A 21,538-nucleotide genomic window follows, 5' to 3' on the forward strand; every position below is an offset into this window, starting at 1 on the left:
GCAGCCACCGGTCTTACAAATAGGAAACCAAAGAGAATTAAGGGTTTCATTTGAAAATGAATAGGATATTTCAGAGCAACTACCGCATGAACCAGAAGATGGATGACATATAAGGGGTTATTTAATAAAAGTGGAGATTGCAAATTATGATGTAGCTCGGCAGAGAAACCAATCGGCTTCCAGGTTTTTTTTTTTTTTGTCAAAGCTTAACTGAGCAAGCTGAAGTTAGAAGCTGATTGGCTACCATGCAGCGTTACACCAGATTTTGAGTGCACCGGGTTTGGTAAATCTCCCCAATTCAGTGAAGGTAGGAAATTGGCAACAAGTGCATGTACACATTTTCTGCCTGGAGTTCTGCTTTCAGTAAGAAGTTTTTTGGCATGATTAGCCACATTTTCAATACGGATGCCAAAATTGCACCGTTTCTGCCAGGGGATGCAAAGTTTTGAGCACAACTGTACATAGTCAGCAGTGTTTTTAGGTTTTGTGTTGCCCTAGGCAACAAAAACCAAAAGCCCCCCCCTGCGCGGAGAGAGCCTGACACCAACCAACACCACCCCCTCCCACCCGAGAGAGCCTTCCACTACCACCACCCTCCATACACCGGCCACCCCAAACCCCCAGCAAGAGAGAGAAAGACACTCACCTTCACGGCTCCAGACATCCTCTAAAATGACAGTCAGGCTCTGCATATGCTGTCAAGCAATCTGCAGCCTCTCAGATCCCACCTGGTCCCCATGCTGTGTGTTCCTTCTGTCTTTTCTACTGATGTCCCCCTGAAAAATGCCACCCTAGGCAAATGCCTTGTTTGCCTTGTGGTAAATACACCCCTGCATACAATGCATCTCTGCAGCAAGAGATGCAATGTAAAAATTCTAAAGAACACTAGGGGGAATTAGCAAAGAAATGTGACCATTGGGTAATGGGGATTAGTAATTGTAACCAATGATTGCAGTGAATTTCTTCTACCATTGTTAAATTGTATCTCTTGTTACAATGGTGTACACTATATTTCCAAAAATATTGAGAAACCCCTCCAAATCATTGGATTCAGGTGTTGCAATCACCTCCATGGACACAGGTGTATACAATCATCACCTAGGCATGCAGACTGCTTCTACAAACATTGGTGAAAGAATGGGTCGCTGTCAGGAGCTCAGTGACTCCAAGCGTGGTCCCGTGATAGGTGGCCACCTGTGCAATAAGTCCATCCGTGACATTTCCTGGCTACTAAATATTCCACGCTCAACTGTTAGTGGGATTATAACAAAGTGGAAGCAACTGGGAACAACAGCAACTCAGCCACCAAGTGGTAGGCCACGTCACATGACAGGGCGGGGTTAGCGCATGCTGAAGCGCACAGTGCGCAGAAGTCACCAACTGTCTGCAGAGTCAATAGCTAAAGATGTCCACACTTGGTGTGGCGTTCAGATGAGCCCAACAACAGTGCGTAGAGAGCTTCATGGAATGGGTTTCCATGGCCGAGCAGCTGCATCCAAGCCTTACATCACCAAGTGCAATGCAAAGCGTGGGATGCCGTGGTGTAAAGCATGCCGCCACTGGACTCTAGAGCAGAGGAGACGTGTTCTCTGGAGGGACCAATCACGCTTCTCTGTCTGGCAATCTGATGGACATGTCTGGGTTTGGTGTTTGCCAGAACAGTACTTGCCTGACTGCATTGTGCCAAGTGTAAAGTGTGGTGGAGGGGGGTTGTTTTTCAGGGGTTGGGCTATGCCCCCTAGTTCCAGTGAAGGGAACTCTTAAGGTGTCAGCATACCAAGATATTTTGGACAATTTCGTGCCCCCAACTTTGTGGGAAGAGTTTGGGGATGGCCCCTTCCTGATCCATCATGACTACACACCAGTGCACAAAGCAAGGTCCATAAAGACATGGAGGAGCCAGTTTGGGGTGGAGGAACTTGACTGGCCTGCACAGAGTCCTGACCTCAACCCCATAGAACACCTTTGGCATGAATCAGAGCGGAGACTGCGAGCCAGGCCTCCTCCCCCGACATCAGTGCCTGACCTGACAAATGTGCTTCTGGAAGAATGGTCCAACCTTCCCATAGACACCCTCCTAAACCTTGTGGACGGCCTTCCCAGAAGAGTTGAAGCTGTTATAGCTGCAAAGGGCGGGGCCAACTCAATATTGAACCCTACGGACTAAGACTGGGGGGCCATTAAAGGTCACGTGTGTGGAAAGGGCGGGGCCAACTCAATATTGAACCCTACGGACTAAGACTGGGGGGGCCATTACGTGCGTGGAAAGGCCGGCCGGCCGACCAATACTTTTGGCTATATGGTGTATTTCCTATGGTCCTAAGCTCCATGTAGTGGCCATAATAAAACATTTTTTCACAAGAGACAACAGCATAAAGAACATTCGTTTTTGCACAGAATGAACATACATGCAGATTCACTGGAGGAATGACTACATAAAATTTTTATAAATAGATCCCAAAGAAATACAGGAGACACAGATCCCTCCCACCAATAACTTCTCAAACTGACACACCATGTCACACAATGGCACTTTTATTCTACAGAATACATACAAAAAAAAAAGAACATTGACAAAATAAGGTGAACGATAGCAGAATGATAGCACCTATAAAATGGAATTTCTGTTTTGAGGGGAGTCTGAGGCCCTTGAAGGCACCTGTTCCTAGATCTGGGCTTTGTGATTGCTCCCCTCGGGGTGTCACCAATCTCCTTCTGTTCATAATATGAATTTAGGATCCAGCAGAGGAAGTGGTAAACCCTCATAAAGGAACAGCAGGCGTGCAAACCCGGGAACTCAGCGCAGGGATGGAGGAAGCCCCTCATAATAGGCACTGATCAATGTCTATGATGTCCTAAGGTCGTGAGAGTGTTTTGTGAGCTTTAAAGAAACCTGGTCATGGGGGCGGACTGACAGCTCATGGGGCCCCTGGGCAATAGGGGATCATGGGGCCCCTGTGTCCTTGCCCAAACTCAAAAAAGCCTATGAAAAAGGTACCAGGGGCATCTCATGGGGCTCCCTACTGACCCCGGGCCCTCGGGCAGTGACCGAGTTTCCAAATGGTCAGTCCGCCCCTGCCTGGTCACCATCTTAACAACTGCAGGTAAAAGCACAGAAAAATCAACCATCCTAAATGCTTACTTGCAGTGTTTTTCTTTTCCATAAATTATTTTTTTATTCGTTTGTGATATGTCTATGAACAAGGAAGTAGGACTACTCCAGGGGAGATCATTCTTTAGCATAGCCCTCTCTTCTTCTGGGAGTGTCTAATATCGGCTTGTGCTGGCCCAGCTCCTTCAACCCCTCTCCCTTCCCACCACCACCTATATAGAATGGCATATAGAATATAAAGTAGCTGTTCTCAACCAGGGCTCCAGAAGAGGTTTTTGGGGGTTTCTTGAGCTGTGGCTGATTGGCTTCCCATCTGGTGCCACCAGCATAGTTCTGGGTCCATCACCACTTGGCAGTGAAAGAAACATGACACCATAGACAGCTTTAGTGTCTGTAAGGGGCATTTTTCCAACTGACCATCAATGTAAGGGGCATTTCTCCAACTGATCGTCAATGTAAAGGGCATTTCTCCAACTGACCATCAATGTAAAGGGCATTTTTCCAACTAACCGTCAATGTAAGGTGTCCTTTTTTCAACTGACCATCAATGTAAGGGGCATTTTCTCCCACTGACCATCAATGTAAGGGGCAATTTTCCAACTGACCATCATCAATGTAAGGGGCATTTCTCCAACTGACCATCAATGTAAAGGGCATTTTTCCAACTAACCATCAATGTAAGGTGTCCTTTTTTCAACTGACCATCAATGTAAAGGCATTTCTCCAACTGACCATCAATGTAAAGGGCATTTTTCCAACTAACCTTCAATGTAAGGTGTCCTTTTTTCAACTGACCATCAATGTAAGGGGCATTTTCTCCCGCTGACCATCAATGTAAGGGGCATTTTTCCAACTGACCATCAATGTAAGGGGCATTTTTCCAACTGACCATCAATGTAAGGGGCATTTTTCCAACTAACAATGTAAGGTGTCCTTTTTTCAACTGACCATCAATTTAGGGGGCATTTTCTCCCGCTGACCATTAATGTAAGGGGCAATTCTCCAACTGACCATCAATGTAAAGGGCAATTCTCCAACTGACCATCAATGTAAAGGGCAATTCTCCAACTGACCATCAATGTAAGGGGCACTTTTCAAACTAACCGTCAATGTAAGGTGTCCTTTTTTCAACTGACCATCAATTTAAGGGGCAATTTTCCAACTGACCATCACTGTAAGGGGCACTTTTCAAACTAACCGTCAATGTAAGGTGTCCTTTTTTCAACTGACCATCAATTTAAGGGGCAATTTTCCAACTGACCATCACTGTAAGGGGCACTTTTCAAACGAACCGTCAATGTAAGGTGTCCTTTTTTCAACATATCAATGTAAGGGGCAATTCTCCAAATGACCATCAATGTAAGGTGTCCTTTTTTCAACTGACCATCAATGTAAGGGGCAATTCTCCAAATGACCATTAATGTAAGGGGTCCTTTTTTCAACTATCAATGTAAGGGGTATTTTTCCAACTGACCGTCAATTTAAGGGGCATTTTTCTCAACTGACCATCAATGTAAAGGGCATTTTTCCAACTGACCATCACTGTAAGGGGCACTTTTCAAACGAACCGTCAATGTAAGGTGTCCTTTTTTCAACATATCAATGTAAGGGGCAATTCTCCAAATGACCATCAATGTAAGGTGTCCTTTTTTCAACTGACCATCAATGTAAGGGGCAATTCTCCAAATGACCATTTAATGTAAGGGGTCCTTTTTTCAACTATCAATGTAAGGGGTATTTTTCCAACTGACCGTCAATTTAAGGGGCATTTTTCTCAACTGACCATCAATGTAAAGGGCATTTTTCCCAACTGACCACCAATATAAGGGGTTTTTTGTCCAACTGACCATCAATGTAAGGTACATTTTTATGCAACTTACCATTACTGTAAGAGGCATTTTCTCCCACTGACCCCAATTTTTTTTAGCAGGGGTTCCTCCAGACCCGGAAGTAATTTTAAGGGTGAAAAGACTGAGAGAGGCTGCTATAGAGTGACACTGTAGTCTGCCAGGGTTGCCAATGTCACATCCAAGATTGCGGCACCCAGTAGCAGGGCATCTGGATATCTACACAAGGGAGGCTTTTACGGTTAAATAACGTGTAAAATACATTAAATATCAATCAGAAAAAAAAGCATTTTGGCCACTAAATGCACCCCCCCCATTATATCAGAGGCTCCCCCTATACACTGAGTCCTCCCATCACATCAGAGCCCCCACATCAATAAGCACCCCATCACATCACAGCCCACCTTTTGGAGGTGGAGGAGGTCTGGAGGAGATGGACTTTGTGACGGGAGTCACTTTGGGTGGGGGGCCCATGGAACCCAGCTCACATTGGAGAGGTGGGGAGACCCCTGTCTCAGCTCCCCATACCCCTCTTATGTGTAAGTCACCCTGTGCCTGTTAGGGGTACAGGGTGATCTGTCCTAATATTGTGTAGACATGTCTAGGAGATAGGTGGGGTGGGGGTTTGGTGTTGTGTGGCTGCATCCCATTGTTCTATTGTTTGTCTGGCTTGGGAGCAATCTTTTATGGGATGTATGTGTTTATGTGTATTAGCTTAGTGGGGGGTGTCTCCAGCAGCCCTCCCTCCTGATGGGACAGTCTGCTGATGTGAAGTTTGAATACCTGTGTGTCTCTTGTTACTAAATGTAGATTGCCCCGCTCTGTGTCATTATGCAGGGAGGGGGGAATGTCCCCTGAGTGTATATATCTTGTATCTTTGTTCAAATAAATTAGTCTACCTCCTGGTTTACTTCAAGACTGGTGTTGTCTAGTCTTGGATGGTCGGCTGTGGTGTCTGTTGTCAGTGTTCGGACAGGGAAGCGGGAGTCTAACGGAAGTACTCAGCACAGGCTGGGTTGGTTCCGTTACAGAATTCTCTCCTCTCCTGAATGCTGGGGATGGCCCTGCATGCCGCCTGCCCTGGATCAGTGTCTTACGTTCTGGTGCACACAAGCTGGCCGCCATCACCATACCAACAAATGATGCCGTGTGCCCTGGCCCTAGATAGCCATTGGTTGTTATGGGGCTGGTGGCTGCCTGCATCATGGCAAATCATGATCCAGAACCAACTACTTGTGGCACCCCTGGGGGAACCCAGACAGCACTTTGGTCTGCTAGAAAGGGTATATACCAGTGTGCAGAGGGTCCTTCAGAATTTCTGTTCCGTTCTGTATCAGCCACCCCTCTCTGCCAATCCCTCCACTGGCCTCCACTCAGTGTCCTCCACCCCTCTCTGCCAATCTCTCCACTGACCTCCACTCAGTGTCCTCCACCCCTCTCTGCCAATCCCTCCACTGGCTTCCCATTACCCAATGGATAAAATTCAAAACATTAACAACAACATATAAAGCCATTTATAACTCTGCCCCAAATTACATCACCAATCTTGTCTCTAAATATCACCCAAACCGTACTCTCCGCTCCTCACAAGACCTCCTGCTCTCTAGCTTCCTTGTCTCCTCCTCCCAGGCTCATCTCCAGGACTTCTCCAGACCTCCCCCCATCCTCTGGAACTCTTTACCCCAATTTATCAGACTGTTACCTACTCTGCTCACTTTTAGGCGATCTCTGAAAACCTCTCTCTTCAGGGAAGCCTATCCTGCCCTCAGCTAATAATGGAATCTTCTACTCCTCCTTCCAGTCCATCCCCCACTGTTACTACCTTTTGTACCACTAACCCCTCCCTCCTAGATTGTAAGCTCCCAGGATCAGGGCCCTCCTTTCCCTCTTGTATTGAACTGTATTGTTGCTGTATTGTCTCCCGTTATATTGTAAAGCGCTGAGCAAACTGTTGGCGCCATATAAATCCTGTATAATAATCATAATTTCTAACACTTTGGTTGAGACACATTGGGCTGGAGGTTGAAATGGAAAAAAAAAAGTCTTTTTTATATTAACAGATTGCAAAACGGCATGCGCAGAAACGACAAATGTTTCATCAGGATTCCGGTAATACATCCTGAGTGACTTAGCAGCGGTTACCTTTCCATAGGTGATAAATGTAATAAGTATTTCAGGACGGATACATTGTACACTACGAGAGCGGGAGAAGCGTTTGCGCGGTGCGGAGGGAAACGTCAGGCGTCCATCCTTGTCATCACAGTTTAATAGTCCCACGGGCAGGAAAGTCCACGCCTCGTACCGCTCACGGCAGTGGGAGGTGTGCGGTGTTCATAGCGTCCGTTAAGAAGCTCAGCTCGTTACATAATGTCTCGTATCGGTACGCCATGCGGATCTGGGCGACGTTGGTGCGGCTGATGTTGTTCCCCTCCGGACCCTCCTTCATGTAACTGGCTCCCAGGAAATGCTTCTTCTCCTGCGGAGGAATTAGAGGTTCAATTAGGGTCTTATTTATCAAAGTGTCTATACAAATGAACGCCAGCTGGGCAGCTATGCACACCGGTGAAATACACACAAGCAGGGGCGGACTGACCATTTGGAAACTCCGGCACTGCCCGAGGGCCCGTGGTCAGTAGGGGCCCCATGAGATGCCCCTGGTACCTATTTCATAGGCTTTTTTGAGTTTGGGCAAGGACACAGGGACCCCATGATCCCCTATTGCCCAGGGGCCCCATGAGTTGTCAGTCCGCCCCTGCACACAAGAGAGCCGTTTTACCTGCCAAAGGACTTGTGTTTGTCAATCCAGTCTGGAAATGTAAAAAGCTCTGCCACATGATAGAGCCAGTCTGGTCACCTGACTCGTTTCCAGAGCAATTGAGCTAAACTTGGTCACCTTTGCTCCCCCAGCCTGGGTCTAGACAGTGAGGAAGTAGCAGCAGTTCCCCTCTGCCCACTCCAGCTCCTAGCACTGCCCTTCCCTCTTACAGACTAAGTGCTGCTGTATAGGTGATTACAGAAGGCGGATACTGAATATCTGCTACTTATCCTATCTGCATTAAAAAAAAATATTTTTAATAAATTCATGACTGACTGCATTCATTGTTTTATCTATACATCTGTTGTGCCCATTATGAGGGGTTCCCACCATCCCTGTACTGAGTTCCCAGGTCTGTATACCTGCTGTGTACATTATGAGGGGTTCCCACCATTCCAGTGCTGAGTTTCTGGGTCTGTATACCTGCTGTGCTCCGTATGAAAAGTCCCCACCATCCCTGTACTGAGTTTCTGGGTCTGTACACCCGCTGTGCCCATTATGAGGGGTTCTCACTATCCCTGTCCTGAGTTCCTGAGTCTGTACACCCACTGTGCCCATTATGAAAAGTCCCCACCATCCCTGTACTGGGTTCCAGCATCTGTACACCGGCCGTGCCCATTATGAGGGGTTCCCACCATCCTTGTGCTGAGTTTACAGGTTTGTATACCTGCTGTGCCCATTATGAGGGGTTCCCAACATCCCTGTGCTGAGCTCCCAGGTCTGTACAGCTGCTCTGCCCAATATGAGGGGTTCCCACCATCCCTGTTCTGCGTTTCCAAGGCTGTACATCTGCTTTGTCCATTATGAGGGATTCCCACCATCCCTGTGCTGAGTTCCCAGTGCTGTGCCCATTATGAGGGGTTCCCACCATCCCTGTGCTGAGTTCCCAGTTCTGTACACCTGGGAAAATTCATGAAGTGTGTGCGCACCTGCTGGGCTCAAAGTAAGGGGAAAAAAGGAGGCCTGAAATCCATGTTAAACATCTGTCAACAGCGGTAACTTTGTGAATCTCTGGAGTAGTCTGAACAATGTAAAGGATGACCACCACGGGTCTTAATAAAGTCCAGTAAAACTTTCAAAAAAGAGCCAACCAGGGGCGGACTGACCATTTGGAAACTCAGGCACTGCTCGAGGGCCCGGGGTCAGTAGGGGGCCCCATGAGATGCCCCTGGTACCTTTTTCATAGGATTTTTTGAGTTTGGGCAAGGACACAAAGGGCCCATGATCCCCTATTGCCCGGGGGCCCCATGAGTTGTCAGTCCGCCCCTGGAGCCAACACATTTCAGGCGTCAGAAATTCCCTTCATCTGGGCTGAAGACAACATAAAAGGGCCAGGAAATAAGACCGTGTTGTGTTGTTCCTCAACCCTGACAACAGTGTGTTGACTCTCTTCTGACATTTTAAAATCTCAATAGACTTCGATCAGATTTGTGGAGCTCTCATCCTTTTTTACATTTCCTCTTCTAGATGAAGCACGCTGGACCATGGAGCACTGTTGGTTTGTTGGGTCAACGCTACTCAGGCAATCTCTCGTCATCGATTCCACCAAAAAGGCGAGAAGTCTACATGGCCTTCTGCCAACTACCACAACAAGGTCACCAGCTGCCGAAATCTGACCGTAGGGAAGGATCGTCCAAGGCAAGGATTGTACAGTGCGCTCCATTATGTCTGACCCAGGGGCGGACTGACCATTTGGAAACTCGGGCACTGCCCCAGGGCCCGGGGTCAGTAAGGGGCCCCATGAGATGCCCCTGGTACCTTTTCATAGGCTTTTTTGAGTTTGGGCAAGGGCACAGGGGCCCCATGATCCCCTATTGCCCAGGGGCCCCATGATTTGTCAGTCCGCCCCTGGTCTGACCCATTCATCCACTGACCTTGTCGGAGAGGCCGCTCTGCAGGACGCTGTTCCTTGCAATCTCGCACAAATCGCAGGTGCTCAGCTTCCATACTTGGGCAGCGATGGCGTATTCTTCCATCAGCGCTTCCTACAAAACAATATTTATCAATATATTCTGCTTGGCTCTAACTGCACAGATGTATGGCCATAGAAGTATATTCGACCACACTCAACATGGGGCTTTACTTTCCATACAAATTCTTTTGTTTCGAAAACCATAGTTCATCAGAAGGCAGATATGTCACCGGGGCTGTCTTAATGCATGGGCATTTCTGGTCACTACCCAGGCACCCCAGGTGCAGGGGGCCCCATGATAATCTTGCATTACATCATATTTGCCAACTGTCCTGGATTTGCCGGGACAGGTAGTGTCCCAGGACCTGTATTGTGCCCTCCTGATCCCTGTATTGTGCCCTCCTGATCCCAGTATTGTGCCCTCCTGACTCCCCCTATACTGTGCCCTCCTGATCCCAGTATTGTGCCCTCCTGACTCCCCCTATACTGTGCCCTTCTGCTTCCTCCTGATCCCAGTATTGTGCCCTACTGCCTCTCCCTGTACTGTGCCATCCTGATCCCAGTATTGTGCCCTCCTGACTCCCCCTGTACCATGCCTTCCTGATCGCAATGTTGTGCCCTCCTGACTCCCCCTGTGCTGTGCCCTCCTGATCCCAGTTTTGTAGCCTCCTGGTTCCCCCTGCACTGTGCCCTCCTGGCTCACCCTATACTGTGCCCTCCTGAGTCCCCTGTACTGTGCCCTCCTGATCCCAGTATTGTGCCCTCCTGAGTCCCCTGTACTGTGCCCTACTGACCCAGTATTGTGCCCTCCTGAGTTCCCTGTACTGTGCCCTCCCGATCCCAGTATTGTGCCCTCCTGACTCCCCCTGTACCGTGCCCTTCTGCTTCGCCCGGCACTGTGCCCTTTGTGTTGATAAGTTTTTGAATTTTAAAATTAATTTCATGGAAAGTACTAATAAACGCAGGTTTAATTCTATCCACTAATTATCCTTCAATTCTTGAGAGTAGGTGCGTAAGTTGGGGGCCAGGCTGGTAGGGGCCCCAATGCATTACTTTGCCCAGAGGCTCATGATGCTATATAGACGGCCCTGTATGTCATCATCCTGGGCAATACAAACTCATATAATTAAACACATCTCTATTTTTTATTCATTTACACCTTTTTTTTTTTTTATTGCGTTACCCACCTTGGTATAGTGGAACTGCATCGGGTCATCTGTGGACAAAGACACCACGAGGCCTTTGTGGAGGAATTCTCGCAGCGGGTTTTTGGAATATTCCAGAAACAGGCTGTTGTTGCTGAGCGGCGACATGGCGATGGGGATCTGTGCCAGGTAATACAGGTACTGCAACACCGGGCTCTGCAAGAGGAACACAAGCTATGGGTCCTTATACCAGGAATCTACACCGCTGCTCAATGCTGGCATTTATGGTCATTCTGCAAAGTGCCAAAAATGTTCAATAGATTTCAGGTCGCCGTTCTGTCGTTCTTGTAATAAGGGTTCCAAATTCATCTAGCGCCCCCCCAGGGCAAGGATACGGAACCTCTCCCCTCCCCCACTGTTAAGATTGGGATTACTGTCCTGTGTCCACTCTCTGCCCCTTTGCTTCAGCTGCCCCTCCTGCCCACCCCTTGTCCCGGCCCGATTCCTCAATAAAACGCATTAAATTCAAACTACTAACATTGACATACAAAGCCATTCATAACGCTGCCCCAAACTACCTCACCGACCCAGGGGCGGACTGACAACTCACGGGGCCCCCGGGCAATGGGGGATTGTGGGGCCCCTGTGTCCTTGCCCTAACTCAAAAAAGCCTATGAAAAAGGTACCAAGGGCATCTCATGGGGCCCCTACTGACCCCGGGCCCTCGGGCAGTGAGCGAGTTTCCAAATGGTCAGTCCACCCCTGCACCGACCTGATACCCAAATACCACCCAACCCGTAATCTTCGCTCCTCACAAGACCTCCTACTTTCTAGCTCCCTGGTCTCCTCCTCCCACGCCCGACTGCAGAACTTCTCCAAGACTTCCCCCATCCTCTGGAACTCACTACCCCAATCCATCAGACTGTCACCTACCCTCCTCACCTTTAGGCGCACCCTGAAAACCCATCTCTTCAGGGAAGCCTACCCCACCCTCACCTAACAGCCGATCTCCTCCACTTCTCCTACCACTCCATCCCCCACAGCCACTTCCTCCTGAACCACTATCCCCTCCCTCCTAAATTGTAAACTCCAAAGAGCAGGGCCCTCGAACCCCTCGTGTATTGTATTGTTACTGTATTGTCTCATGTATTGTCCCCCACTATAATGTAAAGCGCTGAGCAAACCTTTTGGCGCTATATAAATACTGTATAATAATAATAATAATAATAATAATAATAAAACACTTCAATGATCAAATCACAAAGCGAGGCAAAAAAAATGTATAGATACGGTGACATCTTATGGTCATTCTGCAAAATGCAGAAAATGTTCAACAGATTTCAGTTTTTGTGGTTAAAAAAATTATTATTATTATTATACAAGATTTATATAGCGCCAACCAGGGGCGGACTGACAACTCATAGGGCCCCTGGGCAATAGGGGATCATGGGGCCCCCGGGCAATAGGGGATCATGGGGCCCCTGTGTCCTTGCCCAAACTCAAAAAGCCTATGAAAAAGGTACCAGGGGCATCTCATGGGGCCCCCTACTGACCCCGGGCCCTCGGGCAGTGCCCGAGTTTCCAAATGGTCAGTCCGCCCTTGGCGCCAACAGTTTGCTCAGCGCTTTACAATATATACAGGGCTCAGCAACAGATACAGTCCACCCCAACAGATTTGTCAGAAAAATATAGTTACATAAATTGTCTGGCTAAAAAAAGAAAAGTCCATCCAGTTCAACCATTAAAAAAAAAAAAGTTGTAATCCTACACCCACAGTTGATCCAGAGGAAGGCAAAAAAAAACCCAGCAAAGCACGATCCAATTTGCACCTGCTGGGAAAAACTCCTTCCTGATCACTCGAGAGGCAATCGGATATTCCCTGGATCAACGTTACCTATAAATGTTATATCCAGTTATATTCTGTGTAAATAGTTACATAGTTCGTCTGGCTGAAAAAAGACAAAAGTCCATCCAGTTCAACCACAGAAAAAAAAAAAAAAAGTTATAATCCTACATCCACAGTTGATCCAGAGGAAGGCAAAAAACCCAGCAAAGCACGATCCAATTTGCTCCTGCAGGGGAAAAAAATTCCTTCCTGATCCCCCGAGAGGCAATCGGATATTCCCTGGATCAACTTTACCTATAAATGTTATATCCAGTTATATTCTGTGTATCCAAGAAAGAATCCAGGACTTTCCTACAGCAATCCACTGAGCTGGCCACAACCAACTCTTGAGGGAGTCTATTCCACATTCTCACAGCTCTCACTGTGAAGAAACCTTTCCGTGTTTAGAGATTACATTTCTTTTCCTCCAGAAGTAAAGAGCGCCCCCTTGTCCTCTGTGATGACCTTCCTTTCCTTTTAGAATCAACATTTGCTATGGGACGCTATGCTACAAAACACTCCCACAAACGCCGGACATTGTTTGCAAACAAGATTTGTTAGGAAAAATACTTGAAAAGTATTTTTCCTAACAAAAATAATTATTTAACCCCTTACCCTCCAGAGGATTTCCCACCCTTCCTGACCAGGCTATTTTTTGCGTTACGGCACTGCGTTACTTTAACTGACAATTGCGCTGTCATGCAACGCTACACCCAAATGAAATTTACGTCCTTTTTTTCCCATGAATAGAACTTTCTTTTGGTGGTATTTAATCACCTGTGCGTTATATTTGCGCTATAAAAAAAAGACCGACAATTTTGAAAAAAAACAATATTTTTGACTTTTTGTTATTAAACATGTCCAGTAAAAAAAATTTAAAAATCTAATTTCATCATAAATTTAGGCCAAAATGTATTCTGCGACATGTCTTTGCTAAAAAAAAAATCCTGATATGTGTAAATTTATTGGTTTCCGTGAAAGTTATAGTGTTTACAAATGGCGGTATAGATACTGAGATTTTTCTTTTACTAGTAATGGCAGCGATCAGCGACTTATAGCGGGACTGCGGAGGACATTCTGACACTGGGGGGGGGGGGGGACTGGATTGATGTCACTGACATCCCCAGTAACACCAATACAGTGATCAGTGCTTAAAAAAAAGCACTGACACTGTACTAATGGCACTGGGCAGGAAGGGGTTAACATGTGGGGCAATCAAAGGGTTAACATGAGGGGCAATCAAAGGGTTAACTGTGTGCTGGGAGTGTTTACTAGGGGGCGGTGTCTGTGTGCTTCACTGTAATCACACTGCTCTGGATGGCTGTGCTGTGCAGTGTGCCCGAGCTGACGGAGGAGGACTGTTAGTAAACAAAACAGTCCCCCTCCCTGTCGGAGATGCTCAGTAAACACCGGGCGCCAGCGGGTAATCACCGTCTGGGACCCGGTGAATGACAGCCACGGCCACGAATGGTGCCGCAGGTAGGGTAAGCGCATGGCTCGCACATGCCCCCTACCTGGGAATGCGAACTCACGTATATATACACATGATTTTGCGCACCCCTGCCGCCCTGTAGCAGTATATCTGCTATAGGGCGGTGTGAAAGCTGTTAAAGTTATATTAAAAAGACCATGTTGCAAAAATGAATACACCCCAATGAAAGTCTTAGGCTGGCCATACACTATACAATTTTCTGCCCAATTTCCTTTAGATTTACCTTCAACTATGTAGTGCAAGAGCCCACCTAATTGGATACAATTGAAAGTGTTGTTAGGTTTGACCTCCTATTATATGATTTTTGGTAAATCTAAACCAAACATCTCAAGAAAATTGTATAATGTATGGCCGGCCTATGGAAGAAAACTAAATTTTAGACAACAAAATCCTAATCAACGAGAATTCAACTCCAGGTGAGTCTAATTATTCATTAAACAGATGTCCAGCAGACAGTTGATTATAAAAGGGCGTTACTTAACAAAGAAAACCCCTCCCATTTCATGCGGTCAGCAATGGCACCACATGGAAGAGAAATGTCACAAGGCCCGAGAAGGAAAATAATTTCTTTACACAAGAAAGCCTACATTCCTTAAGGTTTGGGAACCTTGTATACGTTATTCCTTGCCATCCCTGCCTTCTACTAGTTATGGCCTCCTATAGTTGCTGCCTGTGTTAGCCCCGGATCCGTGATCCCTCTAGTTTCCCTTCCTTCATGTTTTCTTTCTGATTCTCTTTTGTTTTATTTTCTTTCTTTTCTTCTAACCTTTTGACTAATAAAAAAAAGGCAGGCCGTCTCTGTTTATGTGTTATTGTTCTGCTCTGCCCCTGGGAGGGCGTATTTTGAGCTTGTTATATTCTTAAAAACAAAACCTAACTAATAAAAATATTGAAACAGCAAGGTGAAGGCTACAAGAAGATCAGCAAAGCTTTACTTATCAGTCAGAATACTGGAGCAAAAGTGAAACAAAAAAGTTAACAAAGATGGAACTGCAACCATCTCACAGAGACGTCTAGACCTTCCATGAATGTTAACACCTCGGCAAGAGCGTGTTCTGATGAGAAGGGTTGAAGAAAAATCGCCATGCAAGCTCACTGCAGTTAGCTAAAGAAGTAGAAAGCCAAACTGGGGTGATTGTTTCCCGTGACACCATACGGCGTACACTGCAGAGGAGTGGCGTGCATGGGTGTCGTCCACCAAGGAAGCACTGCACTCCGAAACAAAAAGTTTGCAAATCACAAATTATTTTCTTTTTTTTCCCCATACAAGGCAAAACTATCATTCCTCAAAATGATTTCACTATCAGATCTCATTTTATTACCTTCTTGAGATTCAGTCCGTGGGAAATGTTGTCCGCTGTTAAAAATGCTGACACCAGATGGGTGATGGAGCCGGCTTCACCGCAATGAGGTCGAAACAGGAAAGTGCTCATCCCTCTCTCTCTGTATAGGAAAGAAGATATGAATGAATTTGAAGACTATGAGGCCAGATCTGCTATATGCAGGGGCAGACTGACCATTCAGAGACTTGGGCACTGCCCGAGGGCCCGGGGTCAGTAGGGGGCCCCATGAGATGCCCCTGGTACCTTTCATAGGCTTTTTTGGGAGTGGTTTGAGTGTAGGCGAGGACACAGGGGCCCCATGATCTCCTATTGTCCGGGGCCCCATGAGATGTCAGTCCGCCCCTGACTATATGTCATCAAACTGGTATCTGAAGTGACTTTTGACCTCCCAGACAGACTGCAGCAAAATACTCAAGCTGGTCCATGCAGCATAGGAACCTATAGCATCCCAGCCATGAACTTCCAGTTAGTTATGCCACTGAAAGAGGGTATTTCACTGTAGGATGGGAAACGATCCTCAGTGACAAGGATTGTACAGCACACCGCAGTTCATGCAGAAAGTAAGACCTCCCATCCACTGACCTTGTCGGAGAGGCCACTCTGCAGGGCGCTGCTCTGTCCCACCTATATGTATTTTCTCCTATTGCACTGAAATGCATCAGTTTACTATTGTTCTGGTGTATGCCGACATCTACTGGTGGTTTAAAGTCACTACAACTTGAATTGGTATTGTCTTCTGTCCTCACCTCCTGTTTAGTGCTAGTTAGTTCAGTCCTAGTTAGACTCTCCCTGTTTCTTCTATGTTCGCTTAGTCAGTGTTAGTTCTTTGCAAAGACAAGGATTAGGAAAGTAATTGAGGTGGATTTACTAAAACTGGAGAGTGCAAAATCTGGTGCAGCTTTGCATAGAAATTAATCAGCTTCAAGTTTTTTTTGGTCAAAGCTTAATTGAAAAAAACTGAAGTTAGAAGCTGATTGGCTACCATGCACAGCTACACCAGGTTTTTCAGTGTCCAGAGTTTAGTAAAATAATCCCATTGTCTTCTTCCTATTCAAAAGACTGGAAACAAGAGTATAGAGCACCTCTGTACTGCACTTAAAGTGTTACTAAACCCCGGACCCTGCATTCACTATATCTGGTCTCCCCGGACCCTGCATTCACTATATCTGGTCTCCCCGGACCCTGCGTTCACTATATCCGCTCTCCACGGACCCTGCATTCACTATATCTGGTCTCCCCGACCCTGCATTCACTATATCTGGCCTCCCCAGACCCTGCATTCACTATATCTGGTCACCCAGGACCCAGCATTCACTATATCTGGTCTCCCAGGACCCAGCATTCACTATATCTGGTCTCCCAGGACCCAGCATTCACTATATCTGGTCTCCCCGGACCCTGCATTCACTATATCTGGTCTCCCCGGACCCCGCATTCATTATATCCACACTCCCTGGACCCCGCATTCACTATATCTGGCCTCCCCAGACCCTGCATTTAGAAGTCAATCCCAATATTTTGCCGGGACAGAACCCCTTAACTTCCCCATGATCATTGATATATACGGGGAACGGACACTCACTTGCGCAGGTTGTTGAGGATCATAATGTTGGCATACATATGATACAAGTAGTAGCTATATGGTGGGTTTTGCTCATGTGTCCACTGGTCGGGGGTGGGGCTCTTGTAAGAGAACATATGCTCATTGTGTTTGGATTCATCATCCACGCTGTCAAATCCCGTCACCTAGAACAGAAGCATCCCGTTAGGTTACAATCTGTATCTTCTGTACAGTAGATTGACTGTATTGAAAAGCACCTTCAGTCACAATATAAACTCCTTTGTTAGAACCTCCTTATACGTTGTCATAAGTATCACTAATTTGTTTAAGTATAAAGAAGTAGAATTCCACTTTACCAACAAAGCAAATGAGGAAGAGGTAGGATTCTTTTTGATGTAGATGTAGAAATGTTCGATTTCTTCCCTTACTTACACAGTTGAGGAAGACATAGGGTTTCATATTTTACTCATGCAACGGTGGAAGGGGTAGAGTTTCCCTACCGATTTGGTTAAAGAAGAGTTAGAGTTTCCTTTTTTCTGACATCGCTGTAGATGCGGTAAATAGAAGTTGCCAACTGAGCAGGAGTAGAAATCCCCTCATAGAAGTTCCCTTCTCAGTAGCAGAGTTCCCACATAGAAGTTCCCACCTTAATTAATAGAAGTAGAGTTCTAACCTTGAAAGTTCCTACCTCAGTAGAAATAGAAATCCCCTCTTAGAAGTTCCCTCCTCAATAGCAAATTTCCTATCTTAGAGGTTCCCCCCTCCATAAAAATAGAGTTTTTGCCTTAGAAGTCCCCACCTCAGTAGAAGTAGAGATCTTCTCTTAGAAGTCCCCCTTCCATAGAAGTAGAGTTTTCCCCTTAGAGTTTTCTACCCAAGTAGAGTAGAAATCCCCTCTTAGAAGTTCCCTTTTCAGTAGCAAAGTTCCCGCCATAGAGGTTCTCCCTTCATAGAAATAGAGTTCTCACCTTAAAAGTTCCCACCTCAGTAGAAGTAGGGATCCCCTCTTAGAACTACCCCCCATAGTAGTATCATAGGAGTTCATCGCTTAGCAGTTCTCCCCTCATTATCAGAATTCCCATCTAAGAAATTCTCTCTTTCATAGAAGTAGAGCTCTCATTTTAGACGTTCCCACCTCAGCAGAAGTAGAAATCCCCTCTTAGAAGTTCCCTCCTCAGTAGTTCCCACTTTAGAAATTCTCATCTCAATAAAAGTAGGGTTCTCCCCTTTGAAGTTCCCACCTCAGCAGAAGTAGAGATCTCCTCTTAGAAGTTCCCCTCCCCATAGAAGTAGAGTTCTCCCCTTAGAAGTTTCCATCTCAGTAGAAGTAGGGATCCACTCTTAAAAATCCCTTCTCAGTAGCAAAGGTCCCACTATAGAAGTTCCCACCTTAACTATTAGAAGCAGAGTTCTAACCTTAGAAGCTCCTACCTCAGTAGAAGTAAAAATCTCCTCTTAGAAGATTCGTCTTCAGTAGTAAAGTTCCCATCCTAGAGGTTCCCCCCTTCATAGAAAGAGTTCTTGCCTTAGAAGTTCCCCTCTCCACAGAAGTACAGTTCTCCCCTTAGAAGTTACCACCTCAGTAGAAGTAGGGATCCCCTCTTAGAAATCCCTTCTTAGTAGCAGAGTTCCCAACTTAGACGTTCCCCCCTCCATAGCAGTAGAGTTCTCTCCTTAGACATTCCCACCTCAGTAGAAGTAGAAATCCCCTCTTAGAAATTCCCCCTATAGTAGAATAGAGTTCACCTCTTTGAAGATCCGCTCTTGGTAGAAGTAGAGATGACATCTTAGATGTTCCCTCCATAGCAGAATAAAGTTAATCTCTTAAAAAGTTACCCACTCAGTAGAAGTAGAGATCCCCCCTTGATTGGAAACCTGTGGACGTGTTAGGGTTCCCCCTTACTTACATAGTTCAGGAAGAGGTAAAGCTCCTTGTGGTCGGAGGGATTGATTGTGGCCTCAAACAAGGGGAGGAAAATATTTTCTAACATTTTGCCAAAGTTGGGAAGGAGTTTCTTCGATCTGAAGATATCACTGCAAGACATAAAGGAGATACAAGGTCATACCATCTATATAAGGTCCTACATCCATCCATATACGGTCATGCATCAATCCATATATAGTCACACATCTCTATACAGTCATTCATCCATATAAGGTCATGCCGTCCATACAAGGTCATACAGTACATCCATCCATATATGGTCAGTCATCCATCCATATATGGTCATACATCCCTATACAGTTATTCATCCATATAAGGTCATGCCGTCCATACAAGGTCATACAGTACATCCATCCATATATGGTCATTCATCCATCTATATACGGTCATACATCCCTATACAGTCATTCATCCATACAAGGTCATACTGTCCATACAAGGTCATACGGTACATCCATCCATATACAGTTATCCATCCATATATGCTCATACATCCATCCATACAAAGTCATACCTCCCTAATCATCGCATATCCTTCTGAGCTCCAGTCTGTGACTTTGCCTAAGCTAAGATGATGTCATCAGTGTGCTGCAGGCATGAGGAAACATTTCCTCAGTCACCTCTCTCCCACTGATCAGACTGTAACTTTGTAGCAAGTCACAAGGTGAAAGGTTGCAGCAGGGCCGATTTGTGTCAGACATTCGTGAACACAGCCAAGAACTGCACAGACACCAGGAACTAAATGATTGTGTCATCTCTGTCCAGGAAGTAGATGGTGACCCTGGATGATGTCTCCGTCCTTTTGGACAGAATGCCAGATGAAGGCATTGTCAGAAACTACTGTGACCTCGAATAAGTAATAAGCACTTGGAAAGGTTACATTTGCACAAACACACAACTGCTTATTGCATTGTAACTTCTATAGACGGCAAATTTCCAGGTCTAATGAAACTTATTTCCAGTTAATTTCCAAAGGAAGGGAGACATCATTCCGATGTCCTATGTCAGGGGAATGGACAGTATAACAGAAGACACCCCTGGCTCTGGTGCAGTTTGAGGGATCTTTTTTGGTGGTGGTGGGGGGGTTAGGTTCAGGGGCATTGGGTGTAAAGGGTGGATGCTTAGGAGGGGCATGGAGCAACAGTATGTGTGTGTGAGTGGAGGGGGGTATCTTCACAAGCACAAGGGGTACATGTGCAGTTGTGCAGGTGGTTTCACAGCTATGGTAGTGAAAAGGGGGTGTGCAGGTGCAATGTTGGGAGGGAGACATTTTTGCCACACTACGGGGTGGTAGTGAAGGTACATTGGTGAAAGGGGGGGTGGAGGGAGCCAGATTGGTGTTCAGGGAATGTGGGGAAGGGGGCTCGTCCAGGGATTGTCGGAGGGGAGCTGGGGAAGTAGCATGCAGACATGAGGTGGGGTTGTGCACAGGTACAGTGATAAGAGGGGCATCTTGCAGGCATGTTTATGAAATTGGTGTAATAGTGAAAGAGGGAGTTCAGGGATAGTTGATGGCAAGAGAAGGAGGAATGATGACATAGCTGGAGGGGGGGGGAGCTTTGAAAGGCTCAGGAGCAGGCCGTTGGTGGTAGGGGTCAGGAGAGCAAGTCAGTGGTGGGAAGGCTCAGGAGAAAGCCAGTGGTAATGAGGCTCAGGACAAGCAGGTGTGGTGGCGGCACTCAGGGTGAAGCTGGTGTGGTGACAAAGCCCAGGGTCAAGCTGGTGTGGTGACAAAGCTCAGGGTCAAGCTGGAGTGGTGGTGGGGCTCAGGGTCAAGCCAGTGTCATGGCAGGACTCAGGGTCAATTTGTTTTGATGACGAAGCTCTGGGTCAAGCTGATGTCGTGGTGGGGCTCAGGGTCAGGCCAGTGTCGTGTTGGGGCTCAAGGTCAAGCCAGTGTTGTGGCATGGGTTAAAGAACAAGCTGGCATGGTGGTCAGGCTCAGGAGAGTTTGGAGTGCGGACATTGCTGGGGAAGGGGGGGAGCAGGGGTTGGAAGTCACAGGAGCAGGCCATTGGTTGCATAGTTCAGGGTCAAGCTGGTGTGGTGGCAGGGCTCAGGCCCAAGCCAGTGTGGTGGCGGGTATCAGGGTCAAGCCAGTGTGGTGGCAGGGCTCAGGTCAAAGCCAGAGTGGTGGCGGGGCTCAGGGTCAAACCACTGTGGTGGCAAGGCTCAGGGTCAAGCCAGTGTGGTGGCAAGGTTCAGCAGCAAGCTGGTGTTGTGGCGGTGCTCATGAGCAAGACAGTGTGGTGGCAAGGCTCACAAGCAAGCTGGTGTGGTGGTGGTGTTCAGGAGCAAGCCAATGTTCGGGGTCAAGGAGGTGTGGTGGTTGGGCTCAGGGTCAAGCCATTGTCATGGCAGGGCTCAGGGTCAAGCCTGTGTCATGGCAGGGCTCAGGGTCAAGCCAGTGTCGTGGCGAGGGTTAAGGAGTAAGCTGGTGTGGTGGCCAGGCTCAGGAGCATTTTGAGGAGAAACTATGAA

At 46.9% G+C, this 21,538-nt stretch overlaps 1 protein-coding gene across 2 annotated transcripts in view; it reads right to left on the bottom strand.

The window, feature by feature from the left end:
* Positions 1-2,519: 2,519 nt before the first annotated feature.
* AMPD3 (adenosine monophosphate deaminase 3) overlaps positions 2,520-21,538 on the bottom strand; it is a 94,103-nt gene continuing 75,084 nt past the window's right edge. For both annotated transcript variants that reach the window (XM_089654943.1, XM_089654942.1), the window contains exons 10-15: positions 19,020-19,146; positions 17,134-17,297; positions 15,531-15,651; positions 10,874-11,047; positions 9,649-9,759; positions 2,520-7,435 (exon numbers count right to left, since the gene is read on the bottom strand). In XM_089654943.1, coding sequence (XP_089511069.1) covers positions 7,265-7,435; positions 9,649-9,759; positions 10,874-11,047; positions 15,531-15,651; positions 17,134-17,297; positions 19,020-19,146 — 868 coding nt within the window. In that variant the 3' untranslated portion in view covers positions 2,520-7,264. The remainder of the gene's footprint in view (positions 7,436-9,648; positions 9,760-10,873; positions 11,048-15,530; positions 15,652-17,133; positions 17,298-19,019; positions 19,147-21,538) is intronic.

The sequence above is a fragment of the Staurois parvus genome, unplaced genomic scaffold (assembly GCF_062004578.1).
Source record: "Staurois parvus isolate SC_StPar_1 unplaced genomic scaffold, SC_StPar_1.0 ptg000817l, whole genome shotgun sequence".
NCBI classification, from domain to species: Eukaryota; Metazoa; Chordata; class Amphibia; order Anura; family Ranidae; genus Staurois; species Staurois parvus.